This window comes from Notolepis coatsorum (assembly GCF_963971535.1).
Source record: "Notolepis coatsorum genome assembly, chromosome: 1".
Classification (NCBI taxonomy): Eukaryota; Metazoa; Chordata; class Actinopteri; order Aulopiformes; family Paralepididae; genus Notolepis; species Notolepis coatsorum.
In genome coordinates this window covers 188,131,679-188,148,236 of record NC_140165.1, presented here as the reverse complement: position 1 = coordinate 188,148,236, position 16,558 = coordinate 188,131,679, and the positions used below count along the sequence as shown (strand labels likewise).

At 43.7% G+C, this 16,558-nt stretch overlaps 1 protein-coding gene across 1 annotated transcript in view; it reads right to left on the bottom strand.

Moving 5' to 3' along the window:
• pde2a (phosphodiesterase 2A) overlaps positions 1–16,558 on the bottom strand; it is a gene marked incomplete at its 5' end in the record, with an annotated part of 420,725 nt that overhangs the window by 157,601 nt on the left and 246,566 nt on the right. Inside the window, 3 exons of the mRNA XM_084308457.1 lie at positions 7,919–8,049; positions 10,432–10,500; positions 10,667–10,708. Of these exons, the coding sequence (XP_084164583.1) occupies positions 7,919–8,049; positions 10,432–10,500; positions 10,667–10,708 (242 nt within the window). The remainder of the gene's footprint in view (positions 1–7,918; positions 8,050–10,431; positions 10,501–10,666; positions 10,709–16,558) is intronic.

Sequence of the window (16,558 nt, the reverse complement as noted above, 5' to 3'; positions counted from 1 at the left end):
TGTGCTAGTGTAATAGTGTGTAATAGTGTAATAGTGTATAAGTGTGTAATAGTGTAATAGTGTAATAGTGTGTAATAATATAATAGTGTAATAGTGTGTAATAGTGTAATAGTGTGCTAGTGTAATAGTGTAAAAATGTGTAATTTTGTGTAATAATGTGTAATAGTGTAATAGTGTGTAATAGTGTAATAGTGTGTAATAGTGTAATAGACACTATTACACACTATTAAACTATTACACACTATTACACTATTACACACTATTACACTATTACACACTATTACACTATTACACACTATTACACAAAATTACACACTATTACACTATTACACTAGCACACTATTACACTATTACACACGATTACACTATTACACTATTACACACTATTACACTATTACACACTATTACACTATTACACTATTACACTAGCACACTATTACACTATTACACACTATTACACACTATTACACTATTACACACTATTACACTATTACACTATTACACACTAGCACACTATTACACTATTACACACTATTACACTATTACACACTATTACACTATTACACTATTACACACTATTACACTATTACACACTAGCACACTATTACACTATTACACTATTACACACTATTACACTATTACACACTATTACACTATTACACTATTACACTAGCACACTATTACACTATTACACACTATTACACTATTACACTATTACACACTATTACACTATAATACTTTGGGGTATTTTCTGGTATTTTGGGGTATACTTTGGGGTACTTTGGGGTATTTTGGGGTATTTTGGGGTATTTTCTGGTACTTTGGGGTATACTTTGGGGGTATTTTAGGGTATTTTGGGGTATTTTGGGGTATTTACTGGTATTTTCTGGTACTTTAGGGTATACTTTGGGGTATTTTAGGGTATTTTGGGGTATTTTCTGGTATTTTCTGGTATTTTGGGGTATACTTTGGGGTATTTTTAGGGTATTTTGGGGTATTTTCTGGTATTTTCTGGTACTTTGGGGTATTTTGGGGTATTTTCTGGTATTTTGGGGTATACTTTGGGGTATTTTGGGGTATACTTTGGGGTATTTTAGGGTATTTTGGGGTATTTTCTGGTATTTTCTGGTACTTTGGGGTATACTTTGGGGTATTTTCTGGTATTTTCTGGTATTTTCTGGTATTTTTGGGTATACTTTGGGGTATTTTAGGGTATTTTGGGGTATTTTGGGGTATTTTCTGGTATTTTCTGGTACTTTGGGGTATACTTTGGGGTATTTTAGGGTATTTTGGGGTATTTTCTGGTATTTTTTGGTATTTTGGGGTATACTTTGGGGTATTTTAGGGTATTTTGGGGTATTTTCTGGTATTTTCTGGTACTTTGGGGTGATTAGTAGGACCCGGCGGAAGTGCTTTGCGAGTCTTGCGAGCCATCAAAACTGCGTGAATACCAAACCCAGCCGCATTTCTTGGAGACGCTCTCTGATTGGCCGACGCCTGTTTCTACACTGGTTAAGTTTAGGCACTCTTCGAAGTTGGTTAAAGCCCAACTTCCAGGTTAAACCCTACTGATCAATTATGGGTAGTTTACATCATTGGTATCTAATTTAATTTTTTTTTTCTTCCCATTTGACGCCGGAAATTTCACTCAGAAATGGTTAAAAAGGTCCACGCATGAATAACATGCACGAGCAAATCTAAAAGCTTATCAGACGCTAGCACGGCCGTGACGTCACTTCAGGAAACGTATGCCTTATGCCCGTCCGGGTCATAGTACTACTCGATATATGGCGCTGGCTAACGTTAGCATTATGTCTACTGTCGTGAACCATTTGAGATCGGGGCATGTAGAGGAGTTTGGGGAACGCGTAAAATCATGTGCAGGTCCTCTTCTCAGACCTGTGTGGCAAAGCACTGCACACGCATCATGCAAGCTACACGTCGCTGCATGTTGATCAATGGTGGCCCACTCGGTGCATCACAGTGGACTACTATTGTGCTAACAACCTGCCGCGGCGTCCGGCTTGTCGGCCGGCATGAGTGCTCGATTTGGGGTGGTTCTCTCCTCTTTGTGTGCCCCCGTTCTCGCGGGTGTCCTGCCGGGGAGCTTGTGGACGCGACAACAGCGGCGGCCGTAGGGTGTTTGAGCCTGTAGCGTTAGTTAGCTCATAGCTATCGTGTACCACTAGCGTTACGGCGGGCTCGAGCACCCTACGGCTGCCGCCGTTGTCGCGTCCATGGGCTCCCCGGCAGGATACCCGTGGGGACGGGGGTGTACAGAGAGGAGAGAACCATTTTGTGTCGGGTGTTCATGCCGGCCAGCGAGCCGGACGTCGGTATATGTTGTTAGTACAATAGCTACCAAGCTAAGCTATGTTAGCTTCTAACGGTGTATACACAATATGTACAACGACACAATGATTTACATTATTACAAATATGGTAACGTGGTTGTGGCTTTTACAAATAGTGGTTAGCTTTAGAGATGGATGGCTATGATCACGGAGCAATAGTGTTGTTAGGTAAAACAGATACATTTTCATTCGGCTAGTAGTAGCAAGGCTCTCTGCCTGCAGTGCCTGCCACTAGCTGTGTGTGACTCTCAGAGCCCCCTGGTGAGCCCCCTGGTGCCCTGCACCTGTTGTGACGACATAATTTCGATTACACGCGCATGTTATGAACCATTGATTAAAATATCCACGTGCGTGGTGATTGTGTTGGGCAGACAAAATGTTTGATAAAAACGCTAAAACTGGGTCAATTTCAATACTTTTTTTTCCCTTCTTCATGAAAGTCACCGTTGGCCTAGTCCACATTGTTTATTGAAAAAAAATACAACATGAAGGTTGGCCTTTAAGGTTAGAGTTTGTCTTAGAGCGTGACGGCAAGTTCTTTCGACGGTTAAGCTTAGGCACTCTTTCGAAGTTGGTTAAGGTTAGAGTTTGTCTTAGAGGATGGCGATAGAACGGCAGGTAGTTTGCAGGCTGTTTGACGTGGAAATGGGCAAAGACACAGCTCGTCACGGATTGGGCAAACGCGTCAGTGGCCAATCAGAGAGCGTCAGTCAGTGCCAATCAGAGAGCGTCTCCGAGAAATGCGGCTGGGTTTGGTATACACGAATAAAAACTAGATTAGATGAATGTATTGGCATCATATACAGCTTGTGGTACACCTGCCGCAGCGCGCGCGCACACACACACACGCGCGCGCGCAGTACTGTATATGAATGACTTAATGAAATATAATATATATAGCCTACAGCGGGTGTAATGAATGAACGCAGTATGGCTTATTATTCCATAATTAAGCCTATACTGTTCATTCGTAGGCGCACACAAGACTTGTTATGGAATATTAATGCAGTCTATTTCCACCGATTAGCTTTAGTTCTTATTTATTAAATTATTTATCCACTGTCATTTCAGTGTTGGTGTATAGGCAGCTAGGCTATATAGTGTATTTCAATATACGTTTAATTGATTAATGATATATTCGAAGGAATGCAGGTTTATCAACCCCCTCCAATGTACAGTAAATGACCAAGTATGGTTTTGTCAATATTCCAATGTACAGTTTTGCTTGTACAGTGTCTATCCCCCACCCACCCCTCCTACCCAACCTCCTCCAACAGTTTCTACGTCAAATGTACTCTCTTTTCTGGACTCTTTTTGTATCACAAACAGTAGGCCTACTGTATTTGCAAATCTGGTATGTCATAAATGTATAGATGTAGCAGTACTGTCTATATGTGTCGTGTGTGTCATATATGTTATGATGAATTGAAAATGGGGGACCCTGATGTAAACAAGACGAAAGTCTTTCTCTGGTCTACAGCCCCTTAACAATTGTATGTAATTGAGCTGTACTGTACTGTACCCATTCTGCAATCTGTTAATAAAGTTTTCAATCAATCAATCAATAAATCAAACAAAGGTCTGTCCCATTGTATACCAATCAATGGGATACATTGCATGTTGACCTGCATTCTTTCAAATGTATAATTAATCATTAAAACAGATGTGTAACAAATAAGAAATACAAATTCCACAGAAGGCATTAAATAATTATTATTTTCAATCATTTCACAATAATTGCATAATTGTGTTTGAATATCTGAGTAATTAAAGTAATTATACATTTGTCCAAAATAGCTGGTTCAGATATGGTTAAGCAGCTGCTCTGTGATCAGATGAATCCATATTATTTATTTTTCCGACATCAAATGCGTAATTTCTTATCGTACAAATATTGTCATATTTATTTTAATTATGATTAAGTAATTAATTCCAAGGAGGCCTGTAGCGTTGACATGAAGGAATCACTATGAGAACACAGTCTGTCAAGTTAATACATTTTCAATTACTCAATCAATCATAAGACTGCTCCTCAGCACTCTTAAATCTGCTCTCAGCCACCATCAAATCTGATCTCAGGAAAATTTGGGGACTCCCGCTCCCAGCCCTACTATGTCTTAAATGGGCCGAAATCTGGCTAAGACGACATTTCTGGTCGTAAATTCGTTCGAGAATGAGACCCATTGACACTAAATCACCTCATGACCTTTTCATAGAGAATAGAGTTCCTCCTTTAGATCTACAGCTCTGTGTGTCTGAATAGAGTTCCTCCTTTAGATCTACAGCTCTGTGTGTCTGAATAGAGTTCCTCCTTTAGATCTACAGCTCTGTGTGTCTGAATAGAGTTCCTCCTTTAGATCTACAGCTCTGTGAGGTGAATTCACAAAGGATTTTTTCTGACGTTAAGCCGGCTCTGAAACACAGTTTGCTATTCACAGAGGAGGCGCACCGGGTGAAATGAGGTGGTAACTGCGTTCCATCAGCATTGCGTCCGGTGCCATTAGCACGTATTTAAATGAGGTAATATGGGTGGAACATGTTCCCCTTTCTATGCAAATGAGCCTCGTCCAAAAACACTCCCAATTCATAACGGCCGGCGCGCGCCCGTATTCCGATCCACGCAATAATATTCACAGGGGTAGATGTTCTCATGGGACACAAGTTCCCAATGCATTGTCCCGTGGGATTACGCCCTCCTGCGGCGATATTAATTGAGGGGCGGATTTGCGGTGATTCTGCACCATGCATGGTCTGCACAAAATTATTTATAATTTATTTGTCCATGTTATTCAGCAGTAGGCTATTATGAGCAAACAAAATTCATTAGATTGTACATTTTGATTCATTATTTCAAGCGGAGAATTGAGAAAATAAATAAAGAAACCCATTATTATTTATTTATCCCAAATTAATATTCTGCCCGTGCATGTTGCTATACATTATTACAGCGACATTATTACATTACAGTCATCTATTATAATCACATTTAACATTTTAACATGACAAAAATATTAACATTTAAATGTTTTACATTAACAAAATTCGTTAGATTGGACATTTGAAAATGGTCTCGAATCTCTCATGTCTGGAGATTATAACTTGCTAACGTTACCACTTAAACTTAAATACAAAAAATTAAAAAATACAAAATAAAAATCAGCAGTAGTGCAACGTCATGATTGTCGATTGATGGGAGTATCAATAATAGACAGATTTGTTTATGTAGCCTATATTAAGCAGCACATATAAATTATGAACTAACTTAGTTAATTAATAACTAACATAAATAGCATGGTAATAATATGTAGGTTATTGATCAATGAATGTATTGATAAATTAATTTATATTACAAATGATACACTAGAAGTCATGTTATTTCCTCATTGTGAACATGCTGCGTGATTGCCGCTCGAAAATCTCCTGCTGTGTGGGTTCTCTCATTCATAACAATGGAAGCAATAACAATAACAATGCACTCTTAATGGAAAAACGTCCTATAAGATTCCCTATATGGGAAGAGCAAGGCATACACTCAGATTAGGGGATATTTTTAATAACCAGGGTTTTTGTAGTTATGGAGAAATATGCACAAAGTTTAACCTCACCGAGTCCACATGGCTTTTTTACATACAGTTACGCCTATGTTTGAGGTCTCACGGTGTTCCATTAGACATACCAGTTGAACACCACAGATACCACAAATTCTTCTATGAAAGAGAAACATCGAGAGGTTTTGTATCAGGTTTTTATTATCAATTACTAACGTCCTCGTATGAAACCCTCCAACTAGACTCTGTCTGGAGGAGGGATATACCAGACCTGGAAAGTGACTTTGATTGGCAAGAAGCATGGGCAAATGTCCGTCTTACATCAAGGAACCCGGACCATCAACAAATCAATCTTAACTATATTCACAGGACATACTTGACTCCTATAAGACTGAACAGAATGAGCCTTAAACAAGACTCAAAATGCTCCCAATGTACAAATGGAGACGAAGGGACATTTATGCACATGTATTGGGACTGCCCACCAGTTAAGGCATTCTGGAAAGATGTGACCCATCAATTATCAAAACTCGTATCTTGGAATATACCAGTACACCCCTCTGTATTACTATTGAATGATGTTTTTGAGTTTGCAGTAAATCCACAGCTAAAGAGATTGGTTTTATCGGGTATCACAGTAGCTAAAAAACTGATCGCATCACGCTGGTTTCAACCGGAAAAAAATTGCCGGAAGGTTTGGTCTCTTACATATCTCGATGTGATTTATCAAGAAATATCTACAGCAAGAATTCTGGGTCTCCACGAATCCAAAATGTCAATGTGGTTAGAAGTGGTGGAGAGAATAAAAGCTAGCTTATAATGGTAGTGTCTGGTTAGGAGTGAGGGATAATGGAGGTACTATCCAAGGAGGGGTCCGGGAGGGGGGGGTTTTAGAAAATAGGTATTAGGGCCGGGGTATATCCTGTATAAGGCATTTGTATAATTGGTAATTTCGTTGGATATACACTGTATACGGTAAAATATTATTATAGACTTTTTTTTGTTTTCTGTTTCTGTACTTGCATGTCATTTTAGCTACCTTGACTGTTAGTTTCATTATGCATTGTGTGTTGAGTACTGACTTTTAATAATTTTTGTTTTGCAATAATAAAAAAAAAAAAAAAAAAAAAAAAAAAACAATTGAAGCAATAACAGCAATAACAAGAATAATAAGAGGTTAATTCCCTCTCTGCCAACAGCGCTGTCAGGTGCAAACTTCTCTGCAAGCAAACTGCGCTGGAGCAAATCAGGAGCAAACTGCACACATATGGGCGCGTTTGCGCTAGTATCTCATCCGCATGTCCTTAGCAATGTCCTTAGTGAATGGCTCGCAAAGAAGGAGCTGATACCGCACGCTAAACTCGTGCAGTTAAGGGTGCAATTAGCACCGCGCAATCCATTCTTTGTGAATTCGCCCCTGTGTGTCTGAATACAGACTCATCATCATCATCATCCTCAGCTCCTCACAAGTAAGAGTCCTAATCCTCCCACCGTTAACATGGCGATAACAAACTAGCTCTACCATCAGCCCCACTGGCTGGAGGTATTATGGGCTATGATCCCCACTTATCTGTCTTCAGAGAGAGAGAGAGAGAGAGAGAGAGAGAGAGAGAGAGAGAGAGAGAGAGCCAAAGGCATACACAGTGTTATTCAGCAAGAGTTGGGGTGAACTGTTTTTGAATGGGAAGGGATGATATCAACCTGTAATCTGTAATTAACACCAACTCAGTAACACACCACACTCCCCTTCCCTAAAACACTCTTGAGCAGGGCACTTAACCCCAAGCTGCTAGTACTCCTGGTGATCAACAGTGTCAGTCTGTGGTTGTACTGGGCAGCTCCTAGATGCTAACACACACACACACACACACACACACACACACACACACACACACACACACACACACACACACACACACACACACACACACACACACACACACACACACACACACACACACACACACACACACACACACACACACACACACACACACACACACACACACACACCTACCTCTGTCCTCCCTGCTTGTTGAAAGCGCAGGCTAGCGCCACCACTTGGTCAGTTGCTCTGCTGGACACAGGAACACACAGCATGGAAGAGATCTCACAACCTAACATACTAGACAACTGTCTTCGCTCCTCCTAGAGAGAGAAAGAGAGAGAGAGAGAAACAGAGAGATATACCAAGATAATATCGTTTATTTCTGACCACGGGGTACAGGCAGGAGGAGATGAGAGATATGATTTTTAATGCCAGTTTGTGGGCATTTGATTTATGGCAAGATAGACAGACAGACAGATAGATAGTTGGGCGCCCCAGTGGCGAACCACATAGCACGCTCAGCCATAGCACGACTGACCCAGGGTTCGATTCCCGAACCCGTCGTTATTTGCCGAATGTCTTCCCCCCACTCTGTCTCCCATTCCTCCTCTCTCTCTCTCTACTGGACTGCCCAGTAGAAAAAAGTGATAAACGCTAGAAAAAAATCTTTAGACAGATAGATAGACCATGAGAGGGGAAACGTATGTTAGATCCATCTGATGTTTATGTGAATATTAGATTATAACTTGCTAACGTTACCACTTAAACATAAAAAAAATAAAAAAATACTAAATACAAATCAGTAGTAATGCAACGTCATGATTGTCGATTGATGGGAGTATCAATAAATAGACAGATTTGTTTATGTAGCCTATATTAACACATTCCCTGCCACGCAATTTGAGCATATTATACCACTCTCTGCCAGCACTGTAAGCCTATGGAGATGTTCACCTTCTTTGCAGGGCTATAACTTTTTAAATTGTATTGCTAAATTGACATTACTATGGCCCATTCAACATCGATTATCTATCGTTCAGGATGTAGGAACGTTTTACTTTTTCATTCATATATTCATACGAAAATACCGTCTAGAATATAAATATGTTTTTATCGTTTTCTACAGTAATTCCTAGAACGTGAGATATAGGCATAAACGCATATATAGATTATCAAATGCCGTTTGTTGGCGATACACGCTATATTAAAAATTTCAACTGTACATGATCCTAAGCGTTATGACTGATCATGCACGATGAACGGGGGGGGGTCGTTTATAATTGCGTGATCATCAGTAAATGCTTTATGTAGTATGGGTGATATATTGATCAGAGCAGTTTGCATGGATAATAATAAACAAACACGCTGAAAGTAACGTCAGCGTCCTCTTACCGTTCAACGATGAGACTGGAGGAAAAAGATCCCACTTATTTGACGCGATCTCCTAAATCCATTTCCGGTTTGTATAATCATAATACACGGCCAAATCGTATCGATTATTGCGTTATGGCAGCGATCGCTACACACAGACGTGTGTATACAGTCCCGCAACAATAATGCGAGTGCCGGACACATTTGTCAGATGCACCGGGATCACAAGAGATCCACTTCCGGTTTGGCAACTCGCCGATCATCCACCAGGTGGCAGTATTGAAGCGTTGCAGAGTTGTCCATGCTTCCACTGCATCATACCAGGCTCCGTGAGGGAATTATGAATAACATGGCGAAAAAATGAAATATGATCTCAATAACGTCGTACGCCGTGGATTGGCAGAATTCGCATGAACTTGAAACACGTCGTAAGCCGTTTCCGGCGTGGGATGTGTTAAGCAGCACATATAAATTATGAACTAACTTAATTAATTAATAACTAACATAAATAGCATGGTAAATATGTAGGTTATTGATCAATGAATGTATTGATAAATTAATTTATATTACAAATGATACACCAGTAGAAGTCATGTTATTTCCTCATTGTGAACATGCTGCGTGATTGTCGCTCGAAAATCAAGTTTTGGAATGCAAAATATAAAAAAGGCATTACACCATCTCCCTCTGAGTCTATCTCTGACCACTAGGTCTCAGGTTACAGTAGGTCTCTCTCTGACCACTAGGTCTCAGGTTACAGTAGGTCTATCTCTGACCACTAGGTCTCAGGTTACAGTAGGTCTCTCTCTGACCACTAGGTCTCAGGTTACAGTAGGTCTCTCTCTGACCACTAGGTCTCAGGTTACAGTAGGTCTCTCTCTGACCACTAGGTCTCAGGTTACAGTAGGTCTCTCTACTACGGTCATCAAGCTGTGGAACGAAGCTGTGAGGAATCTGGACTGGATCTGCTAAAGCTGGAGGAGGATTAACTGTCTCAAAACACAGACACACACACACTTCCTCACACACACACACACACACACACACACACACACACACACACACACACACACACACACACACACACACACACACACACACACACACACACACACTTCCTCACACACACACACGCACACACACGCACACACACACACACACACACACACACACACACACACACACACACACACACACACACACACACACGCACACACGCACACACGCACACACGCACACACGCACACACGCACACACACACACACACACACATGCGCAGACCGACACACAAACACACACACACACACAAGGAATGCAAGAATCTTCCTCACCACGCTGATGTCCTGCAGTGAAATTGACCTCTTTTTCTCAACCACCTGACCAAACCTCCCAAACATCAACTAGAGAGAGAGAGAGAGAGAGAGAGATAGAAACACAATAAAAAAAATTAAGAAAGTGAACAGATGGTGATTGAAGGTCATTGAATTGTTTACAGAATGAGATGCTCTGTCTGTTGAGATTGACTGAATCTGAATCTGAACACAAGTAAACTCAAAGTGAACTCACCGGGAAGCTGATCTCTTCTTCCAGAACTTTGTCTCCCACCACCTAGAGGTCACACAGGTCAAACATCAGAGATTCATTAAAGGTAAAATGTCAATGACTCAGCAGGATAATTCCTTCATTCACGCTGAGTCAGGTTTATTGGATGAAACTTCATGTAAACAACAGGCCTCATGCAGCGACCAAACTTAAAGCTTAGATATTACTTAGAATAATATTACAATAAATAGTAATATTACCTACAATAATATTACAATAACTAGTTATATTACCTACAAAAATATTAAAATATTAGTTTCTGTGGGCTGTTTCGGGGGGGGGGGGGGATTCTGGATGTTCGGGCGGATGGACATGGTAGTGGTTTCGGGGTGTCCTGAGGGTCCCAGTGTCGTCTCGGACTGTCCGTGGTGCTGCATGTATTCTCATTTGACTGCTGTTGTGTCTGTCTGCTTGAGTGTTTGGAGTCGTTGCCTTGCCGTGGCTGCAGGTCCTGGGGCGCATGACCTGTCATTCCTCCATGGAGTTTAGGGGCAGGGGCGTGGGGACCGGGGGAGATGGTGAGGCCGGCGGGTGTGGCATTCCCATTGCCGTGCATGACGGTGTGAGTGGCACGCAGCCTGTTTGTGTTTTCCTTCTGTCATGACATCAGGGGGTTTGTCTTGGTGGGGATTTTTCTCTTGTAATACTTTATGTATTCAATGCTAAATATATCTCCATAGAGTTCCCCAACCTCTTCAAATCATACCTATCATTCCATTCCCAACTTGTCAAAATTGAAAATCATAAATCTACTGCCATCTGTCTGTCAACTGGTGTCCCGCAGGCTCTGTCTTGGGTCCAATCCTGTTCATTATGTACATCAACGATTTGCCTTCTGTGTGTGGTCAATGTGATGTATTGATGTATGGTGATGATACAGTGATCTTTATGGTAAAACCATAGAAGAGGTTGCAACCAAATTGTCCAATGTCATGGTGAATGTCACATCCTGGCTTAACTCAATCAGCGCCGGACCCGATGATAGTCGGGTTATCTCACCGACCGTTCAGCACCAGACCCGAGTATAGTCGGGTTTTCATCGTTATTTATTTTATTCGATATTTCCATTAATTACAGGCACACGGACATCGGGGTTAACATGGGGAATCATCCTGAGAATGCCAAAGTGCAATACCGGCCGCATCCACCCAGGTGGCAGTATCGAGCACCCTTTGAAACATTATATCTTGGCCTGTGCGTCGATCAAAAGTCTCCGGTCGGATTTCTATTGGTCGGGCAAGGGGGGCGGTTATAACGGTCGGATTGAGAAGCGTGAATTGCTCCCGGTACATGATGTGTGGCGGATTATGTTGGCGACACGATCGACAATCTGGGACTCGCGATCAGATAATTGGAATATTCTTTTTGGGGTACATCCTAGTGAAGGTAAGGGCTATATGATATCAATCCTGCACATGACTTCACTTTGATCACAATATATGTGTGTAACGTTACTCCACAACGTGTGCCGTTGGTTGATTGATTGATTGATTGAAAACTTTATTAACAGATTGCAGAATGGGTACAGTACAGTACGGCTCAATACATACAATTGTTAAGGGGATGCAGACCAGAGAAAGACTTTCGTCTTGTTTACATCAGGGTCCCCCATTTTCAATTCATCGTAACATATATGACATACAGATAGACAGTACTGCTACATCTATACATTTATGACATACCAGATTTGCAAATACAGTACTGTTTGTGATACGAAAAGAGTCCAGAGAAAAAGTATATACATTTGACGTAGAAACTGTACATTGGAGGAGGTTGGGTAGGGGGGGGGGGGGGGGGGGGTACTGTACATTGGAGGTGGTTGGGTGGGTGGGGGGGGGGGAGGTTGGTTGGGTAGGAGGGGTGGGTGGGCGACACTGTACAAGCAAAACTGTACATTGGAATATTGACAAGACCATACTTGGTAATTTTTACTGTACATTGGAGGGGGTTGTGTTAGGACATTTACAGGGGCCAGTTTAGAATTGCAGTCTCCCGTAGGTGTTTTTTGAGAGTGTTTTTGAAAGTGGGTAGTGGTTCACATTCCTTTGGGTAGGGCGTTCCACATTGATGTGGCATAATTGCGAAACGTGTTTAGTCCCTTGTTTGAGCCGAATCTGGGTTTAACATGATTTGTGGAGCTCCCTCTGGTGTTGTGATCGTGGTATTCACTGACCTTTGGGAAGTATTTTGACATGTACATGGGTACCTTGGTCGTGTAGTGTATCTTGTAGACCAGGCCCATTGCAAGTTGCTGTACTCTGTTGTCTACTCTAAGCCATCCTAGGTTGTCAAAGTGGGCAGGGGTGAGGTGGGTTCTAGGAGTAAGGTCAAGCAGTAGTCTGACCAGTTTGTTTTGAGATGTTTGTAATTTTGTTTTTAGCGCCTTTGAGGTGCTTTGGTACCATGAGGTGCAAGCATAGTCGTAGTACCCTTGAATGAGTGCTCCTGCCAGAGTCTTCAGGGTATTCTTGTTTACCAGTGAGGAGATCCGGTACAAGAATCGAGTTCGTTGGTTGACTTTTTTTTATTACATTGGATGCCATTTTGTCACAGGAAAGATTTGCCTCTAGGATGGAACCCAGGTAGGTAATATCTTCTTTCCTTGTGACAATATTGTTACCCACTGTAACTGAGAAGCCGTCGGTCTTGCTGAGTTTGTTATTTGAACCGAAGAGAATGGACTCTGTTTTGACCATGTGTAATGATAGTTTGTTATCAGCGAGCCATATGCAGATTTTGCCTAGTTCTGAGCTGAGGGCTTTTTCAACCTGTAACTTGTTCTTGTCAGAGACCAGCAGGGCTGAGTCGTCCGCAAACAGGAACAAGTTGCAGTCACAAGCTGACGACATGTCATTTGCATAAATTAGGAACAGTAGCGGACCTAGTATGCTTCCTTGTGGAACACCACAGCTTACTGTGAGGGGGGGGATAGGGTACCTGTAACTGAGGGGTACAATTCCCTGACTGTATTGATAAGTATGGTATCATTAAACCACTACCGTCTTATGTACATTCCTACTGGCCATACAGTACACAGGTATCTAATGATGAACACTTCCCACAATGACTCGGTTCCACACAAAACTGGATTTAAGTATTTATTAGCAGTAATGATAGTACATAATATACTTTACTTTAGATGCGCTTATAAGGCAAAGGAATGTGCGTAGGCAAATCAATAACGTATGTCCATTCTCATATTACGCAGGAGATAATAATACAACCTGAATCTTAGGAATTATATCTATGGTACTCTGGTAATATAGCGGGAGATACTGGTAGGGTCCCTCCGGTCGTGTGGCACCGTCTATGAGCGGTATAGGTAGTTGACGCAGGTGCACATATTTGTCCATCAGCTTGGCGATGGGGTAGGTGTACTGCGACAGGCCTATGTCTTGGCTGGTGAAAGCGTTAGTGATCCTATACCGTCTCTCTGGCTGCCCGCTTGCTGCGATAGTGAAGGAGACATTCTCGCCCTTTATCGTCTTTAGGTCTCTTCTTATTGTCCGAATCGTCATCTGGTCTTCGCTCCCCCGCAGCCCCAGCTGGGCCGCAGCGGACGCGAGGAGAAGGGTCTTCTCTGACCCGTCGTCAAGGACGGCGTAGGTGTCCATGACCTTGTCTTGGTAACTCAATGTTACACGGACCACCTTTAAGAGCACCCGGGCGCCCCCGCTGCTGGCGGGGTCAATGTACATAACACTTGCCTTTGTGCTGCTTGAGGGTGCAGGCTTTCTTCTGTTACTGTAGGACGTCTAAGTGGGCTCTGTCACACCGACTACACCTCTTCTTTAAGCGGCAATCGGCTGCCATGTGACTGCGCGCACATCGGTAACAGCGTCGGTTGGACTTTATCCATTGACTCACCTCGTCGGTGGTCATCTTCTTGAACGTGTCACAGTGTGACAGCCAGTGTTCCTTTTCGCAGTACGGGCACACCATCTTCCACTTCTCTTTCATCGAGGGGGTACTGTGGTTCTTGTTGCTCGGTACTGATTCTGATTGGTGCATGACGGTCACCAATCTGCGGCCATCGTTTGCTCTCCTAGGTCCCTCTCTGGAGCTTGGTGTGCTCCGCACGAACGTATCCAACCGTAGGCTGTTGACTTCTCTCGCCAGGAAGTCGGCTAGGTCTAGGAGGGATGGCTCGGGACCGTTAGGATCACGGTGGTCTCTTTGCCGCCTGAAGCGCTCTTGTCGGGCGGGCGGGAGCTTCTCTAAAATCCTCTCGACATTAGAGTTCGCATACAGTTCGTGCATACCCTTTTCCTTTTGCGCCCCCAGCATCCCTACCAGGGATTGTACCTTGATAGACAGGTCATCTAGTGAGCGATTGTCTGTGGCTGGGGGTAGACGGTCAATATTCCTTATCTCTTGTATTACGTAGTCCCATATGCGTCCATATCTTTGGTCGAGTGCTGTTAGAGCCGCGGTGTATGGGGTAGTAGAGGTGGAATATGCCAGCGCTATATTGTGCGCTCGGGGCACCTTGAGGTGCTTGAGTAGGATAGCATACTTGTACGGTTCATCAGTTACATCGGACATCATTGTCTCTAAGCACATTCGTAGCTCTGTGTACTGTGCTCTGTTCTCGTGTGTGAAGTCCGGGAACGTCGGTGTGCCAAGGTACGATGCCATGGATGGCTGGCACATCGGTGAGCGTTGGAGGAGAGGCCTCCTAGGCGAGTCTCCTCTTACGTGTCGTGGTGGGCTGGTACCTGCTGGGTACCAAGGCCCGCGTACCCAGGTGCTGTTCCTCGGGGCTGGTCGTGCGTCAAGCTCACCCGTGAATTGAGTCGGGGGTCTGTAGCGCAGAGCCGCGGGGGTAAAGCCTGGGCTGTACTGGACCTCCTGGTCCTGTGGAGTACTGTGATGCTGTTGAGCTTGACTCTCCTCCTCTCCCTCTTCTTCTTCCTCTGGCAGGTCATCTAGATCCTGTAGTCGTCTATTTAGCCTCTCCGTGGTATAGACAGGTTCTTCCCTGTAGCTGGGTCTCGCTTGGACCGGTCGGGGAAGGGGTTCGGAGAGGGGTATAGGCTCTCTCTGGTGGTCGGGCTCAGGGTCGCTTGATCGGGTAGGGGAGGGTGCCCTTGACCCTTGTCTTGACGAGGCCCTGGAGCCCCGTGCGGAGGGAGGGGGGGTTGCCCTGGTAATCAGCTGCTCCATTATCTGCGCTTGTAATCGGTCGCGCTCGGCTTCGCGCTTGGTGAGAGCGAGGTCGCGCTCTGCTTCTCTTTGGGCACCGGCAGCGGCGCGCTGGGCTTCGGCGGCGGCGCGCTGGGCTTCGGCGCGGTCTCTTCCCATATTCTCTTCCGTCTGGAGGCGTCTAATCTCTAGACGTATGCGGTCTTCGTCACTCCGTTGCTGCGCTTGAAGGCGTTCTCTTTCCATGGAAGAATGTTCGCGCTCACTAAGCGTCTGTGCTTGGAGTCGATCGCGCTCGGTTGAGGCTGCCAGGCTGGCGAGGAAGGCCTGCGCCAGCATCTTGTCCGCCTCGCTGGGGGAAGACGCTGGTTGAGGTGATCCGCTCCTGGTAGTACTCGTTGGAGATCCGTTCTCCTGTGGCGAATCGAGGAGTTCCATCTCCGGCGTGCTCGTCCCTTCTTGTAGTGGGTCGAGTTCCATCCCTGGAGGGCTTTCTTTATCCTGGAGCTCTCCGGGGACTACTTCTTCGGTCTTGGCGGGGGGTAAAGTCATGTCAGGTCCCTCCTGGTCCCCACCGTGAGCTTGGTCAGTTACGTTAGAACTAGGGATGTCCGATATTATCGGCCGACCGATATTATCGGCCGATATCGGCAGTAAAATGTGATATCGGAAAATATCGGTATCGGTTTAAAAACAAAAAAAAACAATAAC